We start from the raw sequence: 12,678 nt of genomic DNA, 5'->3' as shown, positions 1-12,678 counted from the left end.
AAAGTGCCACACTCCTGTCTATTCTTCATCTCAAGAATGGATGCTCGAGATTTTTCTCTACATACGTGGGTGTTTGGTTGTGGAGGACTTTGGTTTCTAATTTGGCCTAAGAAGTATTTTGAATTTCTCTTTCATTTTTCTGTTTATGAGGTTTAATGACAATGATCTGGTTTATCCTGCTATGGAAACTCCCACACCCTGATGCTCCACAGGCACCCACGACCAGTTGTGCTGGGAAACTGCTGTGCAGATCCATAACGCACTCCACCACACGTAAGGCCCTGAGAAGCCACACAACAGCAGTGTCAGAACCCAGTGCTCTGCATCCTGTGTGTGGCATACTTTTGGTTACGGGCCTCTAATGTTCCATAAATACAGCTGGATAATAATGTAACTCATAGTAAGGAACTCCAGTACTACAAGCAATCTCTCTGTTACAAAGGTAAGCAAAATCAGGACTCCACCTCCATTGGGTCCCGGGTCGGGGGGGCCAAGACTGACACCTCCCCATGTGTTTCCACTCCAGCCTCGCTCCCGCTTAACCTTCATCTTCCTCTTCCGGTCCCATTCTTCTCTCTGCTGGAACATGTCAGCTTCCACCTTCTCCTGCTCTTCCTTGCTTCTCTGGGCAATGGTCTGCATAGCTCCATCCTTCATAAGAGGGACATTCAGACCAGGCCATAGGAAGCCACTATGCCCTGAAAGTTTAAAAACATACACGAGTAAGAATTTCTTTAAAGCATTCGAGTGTTAAAATGCCAGGCAATGGGTGTACAGATTACACTGCTGGTAGGAGTTTAAACTAACATAATCACGTGGCAGGCCACTTGGCACATCCATTAAAATTTTCAGCTAATAATTCCACTTCATGGTATTAGGCTAGAGAAATACTCCCACACAGGTACGAGGCATATGTGTGCCTGGACAAGGAGGTGCAAAGGCAAAAAGTGGAAACAATGTGTTACAAGTCCAGCACTCCTGGAGGGGTGAGCGAACCATGGCATAGCCAACATATGAAACCTTCTGCACTAAACTGAAATAATGAGATGGTTCTGTGGGTTCTGATGTGGAACAATTTCCCAAGCTCTGAGAGAAAAAGGTAAATTATAAGATAGTATGTGTAGCACATAATACAGTTTAATTATTTTTTTAAAAAGAAAATACATATTTCTTTTAAGGATTTTATGTAAATACTAGAGGCCCGATGCATGAAATTCATTCAAGAGTAGGCCTTCCTTCCCCCAGCTGCCCACCGGCTTCCCTCCGGCAACAGGGACCCGGCTTCTCTCCTGCAACCGTAGGCACCTGGGACCCAGGCTTCCTTCACAGCCCTGGCTTCGTCCAGAAAGTCTGGTGTAATTGGCATATTATGCTTTTATTATCATAGGTGAGCGTTAAAAAATGCCAGAAGGGTCCTAACTGGTTTGGCTCAGTGGATAGAGCATCGGCCTGCAGACTGAAGGGTCCCAGGTTCGATTCCAGTCAAGGACATGTACCTTGGTTGTGGGCAAACCCCCCAGTAGGAGGTGTGCAGGAGGCAGCTGATCGATATTTCTCTCTCATCAATGTTTCTAACTCTCTATCCCTCTCTCTTCCTCTCTGTGAAAAATCAATAAAAATAAGTATTTTTTAAAATGCCAGAAGGAAACACACCAAAATGAGATCAGATGTTTCCAAGTACCCTATACTATTTTTATTCTTCAAGGCAACTGAGAAGGAGGCTATGGAAAGGGCACCAGAAGGACTTAGGTTTCTCCTAGGGTCTGAAGTTTCTACTGAGAATCATACATATATGTATGTGTATATATATTATGATTATAATTTTTTAAATGTTAACAAAAAAATAAAATATAGTCCTAGCCAGTTTGGCTCAGTGGATAGAGCGTCAGCCTGCAGACTAAATGGGTCCCGGATTCGATTCCGGTCAAGGGTACATGCTCAGGTTTCGGGCTCCATCCCAGTAGGGGATGTGCAGGAGGCAGCTAGTCAATGATTCTCATCTTCGATGCTTGTAACTCTCTCTCCCTCTCCCTTCCACTCTGAAATAAAAAATGTATTTTTAAAAAAATGAGTAAGTAAAATACAAGGTAAGGCAGAGAAAAATATCCAAGTAGATACGCAGTAACTAGAACAGAGAAGATGTTTATGTCATGTCTGAAAGGCCATTACTAAAAAAAAAAAAAAAAAAAAAAAAAAAAGGCTATTACTATCCCATATAATAAAAAGGTAATATGCAAATTGACCCTAAGGGCAGAATGAGCAGAAAGGACCAGTCGCTATTACACACACTGACCACCAGGGGGCAGACACTCAATGCAAGAGCTGTTCCCTGATGGTCAGTATGCTTCCACAGGGGGACCGGCACTTAGCCAAAAGCTGGCTCATGACTGGCCAGCGCAGGTTGGTGACGGGAGCCTCTCCCACTTCTGTGGCAGTGCTAAGAATGTCTGACTAAGCATCAGTCAGACATCTCCCGAGGGGTCCCGGGCTGCAAGAGGGCACAGGCCAGGCTGAGGACACACACACACACACCCCATCCCCTGTGCATGAATTTTCATGCACTGGGACTCTAGTCAACAATAATTTATCAACAACCACAATGAAATGTCAATTCAAGTACACCATGCTATTTTTATTCTTCAAAAAAAAAAACCACAAGAATAAACAATCATGAGTTCCCAGGTTGGTAAATCTAAGGGCCACAGGCCAAATCCAGCCCACCACTTGTTTCTATAAATAAAGTTTTATTGGAACAAGCTATGCTAATTTGATTATGTATTGTCCATGACTATTTTGTGCCCCTGGTTGTAACAAAGACTATGTAGCTCACAAAGCTGAAACTATTTACTACCTAGCCCTTTGCAGAGAGAGTTTGCCAACTCACCATTTATTCCATCTTTTATCCTGAATCATATGCTACACTGATACCAAAGGCTTGTGAAGGAATGAATGAATAATCCCTTTCTATGAAATTTTTCTCCCCCAGAATCCTGGGGTAAGCAGTAGATCCTCATGTCCTCCATTTGAGAGAAATGTTTTAATGCTTCTAGATTGTAAAAATATCTATAAAATTTGGGGAATAAACCTTAAAAAGCACATTACGTATTTTTTTTTAAACTTACCTTCACCGATGATCTGACCCCTGTTCAAATCCTTCCTTCTCTTTCTCTTAGTTCTCTTGCCTCTTCCTTTTCTTGCTCCAGCACCAGTCTCTGCTAAAGCACCTTTCCATAGCTCATCTGCTGTCACTGTAATGAGAGAGGATTTTTTTTATCTTATTTTTAAGCAATGATCTATGGTCTCCCATTGAATAGAAAAGAAGATGCCAGCTTCACTTGTACTGTTGCAGACATGAAAGTAAAATTAAACCATTCTTTACACATATCTCATAATTACATTTGGAAAACCCAAAAGGAACCAATTCTATTACTTTAAAATATGGCCTTCCTCCACAAAAGACAGCCAACATTTAAATCCCTCTCTCCAACAAGTTTTTCCCCCAGACATTTTATCAACTATTTACAGATCTCTTCCCATCCTCTTGCCTCCATTAAAAGCACTGAGATAATAACTATCCTTCTTCAATACAGACTTTTTATTTTATTGATTTTTTTAGAGAGGAAGGGAGAGGGATAGAGAGCTAGAAACGTCGATGAGAGAGAAACATCAACCAGCTGCCTCTTGCACACCCCCTACCAGGGATGTGCCCGCAACCAATGTACATGCCCTTGACTGGAATCGAACCTGGGACCTTTCAGTCCACAGACCGATGCTCTACCGCTGAGCCAAACCGGTTTCAGCAATACAGGCTTTTTAGCCTAAATAAGAACCGACATGTCAATCTGAATTCATGTCTTAATAAGTTGGATGTTGTGCTTTCTTCTTCTGTGAATGACCTAAACCTCTTCAAAATAAAATGCCTTAATTCACCTTAAACTCTGATTAAAGGCCAATAAATACACAGGAAAGAACGAGTAGGGGTCTGAGAGTTAACATTTGCACGTGAGTGTGTGTCTTTTCTAAACCATGCTTGTCTTTTATTTTACATACAGACCTGACACTGCTGATTTCCATTGGTGAATTTCAAAGATCCCAAAACTGCCGAAACCGGTTTGGCTCAGTGGTAGAGCGTCGGTCAGTGGACTGAAATGTCCCAGGTTCGATTCTGGTCAGGGGCATGTGCATTGGTTGCGGGCACATACCCGGTACGGGGTGTGCAGGAGGCAGTTGGTCGATGTTTCTCTCTCATTGACGTTTCTAGCTCTCTGTCCCTCTCTCCTGCTCTCTGAAAAAATCAATAAAATATTAAAAAAAAAAAAGGGTCCCAAAACCTTTTTCTACCATACATTTCAATCAGTATTTTCCACTTTGTGTTTGTGGAATGTGTAGATTATTTACTTCTGAATTTTACTGGAGTAGAATTTAATTGTGAATAAATACTAAAATAATTCTAAATTTTATTGGTGTAGAAACTAAATCATTAATTAGATTTAAATTCTCTCTTCCCAAGGACTTCCAACCTTTCACAGTATCACCAATTGGTTTTACAAACACAGGTTCTATTCCATTATCAATTTAGTTTATAAAGAATCAGAGACACACAAATGTTGTATTAGTCAAAAATTTAAACCACATATAGCTGCCTGCCTGTCATAGTAAAAATATCTACAACACAAGTATTTTCATCCTCCCTTAGAGTTTAAAAGTTCTACTTGCTTGCTTCCTGAAAAGCCTTAACTTGACCCTCAAGGTAGATAACACAAAAGGGAAAAACGTTTTGGATTTATAATACTTTTAAATGCTTTTACCTACACAGTATACTTTGTTTAAAAAAAAGAAAAGAAAAAGAAAACACATATTAGTACAGCTCATCTCCATTAATTGAAGGTCAAAAAAGTAAGTGAGACCCCACATCACGCCTGATCAGAGCAAAGGATTTAGGTTGAGCTCAAACTTTAGGATACTGATTCACTTGAAAGCAGTACAGGTTCAAAATAAAATAAGCAACTGCAGAATAAACTCTAAACAGTTGATTTTCTTTCCTGACTGCTTAAAAATTATGGTGCCTACAAATGCCATCCAAACCTGAAAGTTCACAATGAGAGCATTTCCAAAGGAGGCATAAAGAGGTAAATCAATTATAGAATTTTTAATCACTTAGAAGCAGAATGAGCAATTCACTCATTAAAACTAAAAGGGGTTCTATTTGCAAAAGAACTTGATATTGAGACAAGGAAATAAAAGACTAAAGCATCTTTTTTACATTAAAGGAAAATAAAATTTCTAACTACATTTGAAAAAGACAAGTCACATGTCAACTTCTGAATGGTATTATGCTTTTTAAAATGGTTTTAAACTTTTTTAAAGATTATAACAGAAATGGTTATTTTTTATTCTTTTATTCTTTTTATTTTTTAATATATTTTATTGATTTTTTACAGAGAGGAAGGAAACATTGATGAGAGAGAAACATTGATCAGCTGCCTCCTGCACACCCCCTTCTGGGGATGTACCTGCAACCAAGGTACATACTCTTGACCAGAATAGAGCCTGGGACCCTTCAGTCCACAGCCAAGGCTCTATCCACTGAGCCAAACCGGTTAGGGCTGGTTATTTTTTAAAATCTAGAAAATACAGACAGTATGAAGAATATAAAAAATATTCAGAATCTCATCACCACTGTTTGATCAGAATGTATATCCTATTTTTTTAATTTATACATGCACACTTAAGTGTATACATATTTTTGTTTTAGACAAAGTTGGAATTATAACATTTGTATTTTTTTATTTATTACATTGTGAGCCTTATCTCACATTCTTAATAGTAAGAAAAATTTTTAAAAGCTACAAGTTGAATTGTTTTGACAGAGATTTTACTATTATAACTGGTCTAAGATTCTAATTAACCTAAATTGCTATTTAGAATAGATTTACTATTATTTCAACTCTTTTCTGTCAAAAAAACAGCAAAAACTAGCCCCATGCTAATTTCAACTGAGAACACGCCCTTGAAGCTAATCTCAATATGACTTGGCAACCAATAAACTCATGAGGGTACAGAGTCCCATAACTGAGAACACAGGCTAATGCAGAGCCTGAGGCTGGTGAAACAGCAGTGCAGGGACAGGGCTTACGAGGGCAAAAGGTACCTCTAGAATAAGAGGAGTTAGAGAAAAGGCCTTTTAGGACAAGGCAAAGACTATTTTAAAAAATTTCCAAGGCCTCTGATACAGTCCCTAAGTACAAAGTCAACTCTTAGAAACATTTGGGGATAGGGGCCCCAAGAGACTCCAACTCCATCTTTTTGCATCCACCTCTCTTTTTGCACCCAATCTACAAAACATGGCCTATGCTACTCGTTATGTCCCTACCACCAAGCCCTCTTTCCCCCATTGCTACACAATGGCCTAGTTATAGACCTCCACGTTACAGTGAACTACAGCCACACAGTGAAATACTCAGCTGTCAAAACACTGCACAGGAAGAGCCTGTGAGCTAACGTGGAAATGTATAATATATTGCTGCATGGAAAGACGGCAAAACCAGGATTTCAGGCAGTAGGGTTATAGGTGTCTTTCTTTTTTGATTCTATATTTACCAAATAGTTTAAAATAAATTGGCTTTATAATTCTAGTTTTTAAAAATTTGCCTAATGTTGAGTTGTAATTTCAATCTCCATTTATATCATTTCAGATTGAACTCATTCAAATTCTATCACAAGTAGGAGTCGTGTTAACAAAATATCTACTTAAGAGCCGCTGCCTGCACAGGCCGACCCTGGCCTGGGCGGTGGGGCCCCGGCCCCACCCAGGCCATCCCCTCAGAGCCCCGGCAGAACGAGGTCGCTCGGGCCCTCCTTGCTGGATGCCGATGTGCAGGGCCAGAGCAGGGACTGCACGCGCCCGGCTGCACGCCACCCTTGTGCCGGGTGAAGAGTGAGAGCGGCCGGGCCAGCCTTCTACCAGCTGGAGAAGGAATTCCTGTCCTAGTGCCTTACGCTGTGCCAGCACGTCCCCCTTTTTTAAGGAGAACGATTAAAACACTGTGTCTGAAAAAAAACAAAACAAACAAAACAGAAAATATCTACTTAAAATAAATAAACTTTTTCTGATTAGATATCCTACCTCAACTAAAGCACGACTGGAAACAGACTCTGAGTACATTCTTGGTGTGAATCTAAATCAGCCTCAGGGGCCCCAAAGAAGGGCATTAAAGTAAGAGTGGTTCCCAAAGTGTAATACAAATATGACTGGTAGCGTGTGAGATAATTCTACAAGGTACATGAAAGAACATTTTTCTATTAATAGTATAGCACATACTAATCACTGAAGTGACAATTCATTTAAGGAAGCAGAAAATAAAGAAAAATTAAGATACAAAAGCATCTTTCATTTTCCTGTTTCATGAAATGGGAAGTTTGCAGCCAATCTACGTACATTTAGTGAAGAAACTATAGGATCTATGCTGTTGGCCCATCAAGTTGCTGGGAGAAGAAATCCAGCATTGTGTCTGTAGAGCACAGGTCAAGCCGCTGAAATGACAATTGTCTCTGGTTCCTGGAGATGACAAATGGCCTGTAGGTACATGGGAAAAAACTTTGAATTAGAAGCTCTATGGCTGTGAAGAAACATTGCCAGCACCAAATATAATAATTAATTGTTCCTAATAAAATTAAGTCACATAAATTCTGAACTTTTTTAAAAATTGATTTCAGAGAGGAAGGGAGAAGGAAAGGGAGATAGAGATAGAAACATCAATGATGAGCAGGAATCACTGATCAGCCAACTCCTGCACGCCCGCTACTGGAGATCAAGCCTGCAACCTCCTAGGCATGTGCCCTTGACCGGAATCGAACCTGGGACCCTACAGTCTGCAGGCTATCCTCTATCCGCTGAGCCAAATCAGCTAGGGCCAAAAAAATCCTGAACTTTAAGAGTCATATTTTGAGGACAGTATTTCTTTTGGTTAGAAAAACAAGATACAGCCGATACTGGTTTGGCTCAGTGGATAGTGTCGTCGGCCTGCGGACTGAAAGGTCCCAGGTTCGATTTCGGTCAAGGGCATGTACCTTGGTTGCGGGCACATCCCCGGTGGGGGGTGTGCAGGAGGCGGCTGATTGATGATTCTCTCTCATCAATGTGTCTAACTCTATCCCTCTCTCTTCCTCTCTGTAAGAATTCAATAAAACATATTAAAAAAAGAAAAAAAGAAAAAAAAGAAGTATATGGTAACAACTGCTTCATCAGGGTCAAACACCAGAAATGATCTTAGTGGCAACAAAAAAGAACCTCAGTTGAGTATATAAGGAAAATTGATATTAAGTGATTGCAATAAGCTGCCAAAATATCTCCACTATAGATACTCAAAAAAATAAAGAAATAATCTCTATCAATAATTAAAAATCATTTCATCCAACCCGTTCATTTCACAAGATACTTAGGTCTACAAGGTTAGGGATTTGCCAAAAAGTCATGGGACAAGTTAGTAGATGAGAGTTAAACATCATTTTTTTAAAAAATATTTTTTTATTGATTTCAGTGAGGAAGGGAGAGGGATAGAGAGATAGAAACATCAATGATGAGAGAAAATCACTGATCAGCTGCCTCCTGCACACCCCCTACTGGGGATCAAGCCCGCAACCCAGGCATATGCCCTTGGCCAGAATGGAACCTGTGACCCTTCAGTCCGCAGGCTGATGCTTGCACTAGCCACAGAGCCAAACCAGCCAGGGCTAAACATCAATTTTAATCCCAGATGAATTACTCAATGGCATGAGGGTGGAAACTGACTTAGATGAATTCACTTAGCAATTACTCAATAAGAAATAAAAAATATTGGTTTTTCATTCTAAATAAATCCAGAGCTTCAATGATCATTCCAAACCCCATTTGTTGGGACACATTTTAGCTTTTCTTGTAACCTCCTCCATCTTCAACAAAATATCAACTGCACATATTTATCTTGCACCACTTAGCATTGTAATCTCTGATATACTTAATATACTTTGAGTGTAAAAATTGCAACCATCAGATTTAGAATTCTTTCATCTTTTTTAAAAAAATCCAAATACTATAATAGCTAATAATGTATTTAGGCTAAAAAGGTCCAATTGTCAAAAGTAAAAAGTGAGAGGGCAGGGCAGGGTGAGGATGAGCTCCCAACTCCGCCCCGCAGGGCGGAGTTATCCCTAGCCCTCACCCAACCAATCAGGGTTAGCTGAGGCAGTGACATCACCACCAACCGGAGTAAAACCCCTGGATTGGGAGAAATTCTCTCTCTTCCACCATGCTGCCGGCGTGAGTGGGGGAGCCCATGCTAGCATGGAAAAGGCTCTTTTGTTTATTGCATCAGACTCGGCTCCCTGGTGGTCCTTGGGGATCACGAAGTCTGGGTGTAACAAAAAGAAGTCCATTTTAGAGCTTAGAAATAATCCCTTTAAAAAGAGATTGGGTGGACCTCTTCAAAGACAAAGACTCTGCCCCTGAAGGGGGTCTCACTTCATCATCTAATAGTTTTCACCATGAAGAATTTCTTCCTTCTAATTCTCTTCTATTAAACCAACCTGGTTAATTAGTGACTTTTGAGAGATTTTAGAAAAATCATGGCTATATTTCTGAACAATCTGTTGCAGTATTTAGAAAAATATCTCAATAGGTACAAAGAAAACAGAGCAACTTTTAAAAATTAAGGCAAGTATTAACTCTAGGGGAGAGAAAATGTTGAAGAAAATGTAATGACAAATACTAACTAGCTTGGCTGTAATAATAATATACACTTAGCATTAATAATGAAAACACCATCTATAGCACATGTGTCAAACACAAGGCCCGCGGGCCAAATCCGACCCGCCAGGCCTTGCAATGTGGCCCGCACCGCGCTGTCATCACTGCACTCCGCTGCGTTTCCATCACAATGACAGTTTATGACTGTTCAGTAAACCATTCGGCCCGCGATTTAGGCTGGATTTTAGATTTTGGCCCCTTCTCTGATTGAGTTCGACACTCCTAATCTATAGAGTCCATCAAAATTGTACATTGGGGGGAAAACGGGGATGGAAGTGTAAGAGAGCTCTTCAATTAGCATAACAATGTTAACAGGCACAAAAACAATACTCACGATCAGTTTAAAAATATCACCAGAAGGAAGCTGAAAGAATTGAAAGTAACAAGATGGAAGGTGGGAAGAAATAGAAAAGGAAACTGGTTTTGAGATATAAACCTTTTAGTATTCTGTAGAAATATAATATTTTAAGAATTAATACAACAATCTTCAAAGCAGGAACTACTAACCCTATTTTATAGATGTGGAAACTTGAGGGTCAGAGGGGTGACATTTGCCCACATTTGAAAAGGCAGAAAGTAGTGGAGCAGAAAATCGTGCGGTCATTCTGCCAGTCACCATTCTTCCCAGCCAGGGCCTTCCGCAGGGCTATCCCTCAGCCAAGAGCACTCCTCTCCGGCCTACCTCCCATCAGCACAGGTCAGGGACACTGCCTGGCTGATAAAAGGCAGAGTAAGTGGCTTATGAATCAATGAATCACTGAATCACCGAACCAACAAGTGACCACAAAAAGGGAAGAGCCCAGGCCCACCAGATTCATCTGCTAGACCTCTCAAGCAAGGTATACAGGCATCTCCACAGGCGGGGTTAACAACAAAAGCAAATACACTGCAAGTAAAGCCCAGCACACAGAGTTCCAGAAGCTCAAGGACACCATGAGATTTCAATTCTACCTAAGCATAGTCCATGCGGAAAGGCAGGATTTAACTGACCACAGGCACTGATGGGCTCAGCAGGGCTTCACTTCCTCCCTTCCTGGAGGGTGACTGAAGAGGGAGCCCTGCACTGTGTCTGGGTGGGAGCAGAGGCCTCCAAAAGACTGTTAGGAGGAGACAGCTCAGGACCCAGTCTGTGTGACCCTGCTGTCTGTGTGACCCTGTCCAAGTCACTCAGCCTCTCAGAGAATTACTTCATCATCTGTAAAATGTGAATAACAACTTCCTTGGTGTGATATTACATGTTATAAGCCTGACACACAGTAGGGTTGAGGGGGAGAAACTGAGCAAAAAAGAAAAGACAGAACTCATGAACGTGGACTACAGTATGGTGATTGGACTGGGGGTTGGGAGTGTAGAAGGTATAGAGGAGAAAAATGATAATGGAAAAAACAAAGGAAGAAAGAAAGAATAAGAAGTAATACTCTTTAGACCCTATGCATTTCCATTACAAAAAATGTGCTTTGTTCATTTACATTTCTAAAAACCACATAAAGTACTCTAGCATTAGATCTTATAAGAGAATGTAGTTAAATAAGCAAATCTCACCATTACTGGGAACAGTCTTCAATGCCAAAGTTGAAGCTGTTGGAAAAGTGTGTAGGTAAAGCTGCCTGGACCATAAGTGACCTGTGAAGTAAGAAAAATAAAATAAAAATAAAAATAAATTAAGATACATTTTCCCATGAAAAAGCACTTTAAGAACAGTCAAGCCCATATTAACATTAATATCAATATCTATAGAATAAGAGAACAAAGACAAGTCCTGACTGGTTTGGATGGAGCGTTGGCCTGCAGACTGAAGGGGCCCTGGTTCAATTCTGCGGGCTCCTGATCCCCAGCAGGGGGCATGCAGGAGGCAGCTGATCAATAATTCTCTCATCATTGATGTTCATGTCCCTCTCCCTTCCTCTTTGAAATCAATGAAAATACGTCAAAAAAAAGACAGCCCAACTTAAAAATAGGAAAAGATTTTAAACGACTGTTTCTATATACAAATGGCCAAAAGCAATGAGAAAATATGCTCATTGACCATAAAAAAACGCAAATCAAAATCACAGATACCACTTCACTAAGACGACTATAATGAAAAGGGCTGACAACAAACGCTGTCAAGGACTAGAACTAGAAGATGGCAGCTAACAGCCAACGGGTAAGCTGACCTTCCAAACATCCCGGTTTAGTAAGATTACTGACCGCCCGGAGCCTAACACGGCGGACTCCCACGCGACTCAGCCTCTCCCTTAAGCTTTGCTGGCCGCCACCCACCTCGAACCCCGCGGCGACATCACCAAGAGACCCGCGGATCGCGCCGCCAGTACGCCCGGCCCCTCTCTGCCCAGCGCACAGGACAGGAACGACCTGGAGAACTGGAAGGGCCTCGGACCTCCCGCTACTGACTGACCCTGGAGCCCAGAGAGGGCGAGGGCGCGCGCAAGGTCACACAGCGGATCGGGGTGGGACGGAGCCCGGCGTGAGGGGCCCGGGATCCGCGCGCGGCTCCACGCTCCTCGTCGCCCGGACGAGCTCCCGGCCCCCTCCCCGCTCCTCTCAAGTCCCAGCTCCGTGTCCCCGCTCTCACCCGCGGGCACGCGGCACAGCGCGGGGAGGCAGCCCGCTGCGCGCACCGCCGCCGCCATGCTGGAGCCCCTGCAGCGCCTCGTCCAGGCAGCCCTCCCCGCCGCCCGCCAGACCGCAGACAGAGCCGGCCTCTGCTCCCCGGGCCTCAGTCCCCGAGGCCAGATGGCAGCGCCGCGGCGCAGCCCGGGGTGGGACACAGTCCAGACTTGCACCGAAAGGAAAGAGCACGGCGTGGCTGCGGACAGCCTCGCAGGGTCCTCACGTGAGGACCCGAGGGCGGGGTTTGGGCTGGTCGCCGCGGATGGAGGGCGGGGCTAGGG

The 12,678-nt window shown here is 42.3% G+C and overlaps 1 protein-coding gene across 1 annotated transcript in view; it reads right to left on the bottom strand.

Moving 5' to 3' along the window:
• Positions 1-12,614, bottom strand: part of MRPS5 (mitochondrial ribosomal protein S5) — a 29,360-nt gene extending 16,746 nt beyond the window's left edge. The window contains exons 1-5 of the mRNA XM_036436093.2: positions 12,360-12,614; positions 11,327-11,407; positions 7,439-7,576; positions 3,123-3,248; positions 465-698 (exon numbers count right to left, since the gene is read on the bottom strand). Coding sequence (XP_036291986.1) covers positions 465-698; positions 3,123-3,248; positions 7,439-7,576; positions 11,327-11,407; positions 12,360-12,417 — 637 coding nt within the window. The 5' untranslated portion in view covers positions 12,418-12,614. The remainder of the gene's footprint in view (positions 1-464; positions 699-3,122; positions 3,249-7,438; positions 7,577-11,326; positions 11,408-12,359) is intronic.
• Positions 12,615-12,678: the final 64 nt, after the last annotated feature.

The sequence above is a fragment of the Pipistrellus kuhlii genome, unplaced genomic scaffold (genome assembly GCF_014108245.1).
Source record: "Pipistrellus kuhlii isolate mPipKuh1 unplaced genomic scaffold, mPipKuh1.p scaffold_m20_p_13, whole genome shotgun sequence".
Taxonomy (NCBI): Eukaryota; Metazoa; Chordata; class Mammalia; order Chiroptera; family Vespertilionidae; genus Pipistrellus; species Pipistrellus kuhlii.
This window is presented reverse-complemented; position numbering and strand designations above follow the sequence as displayed.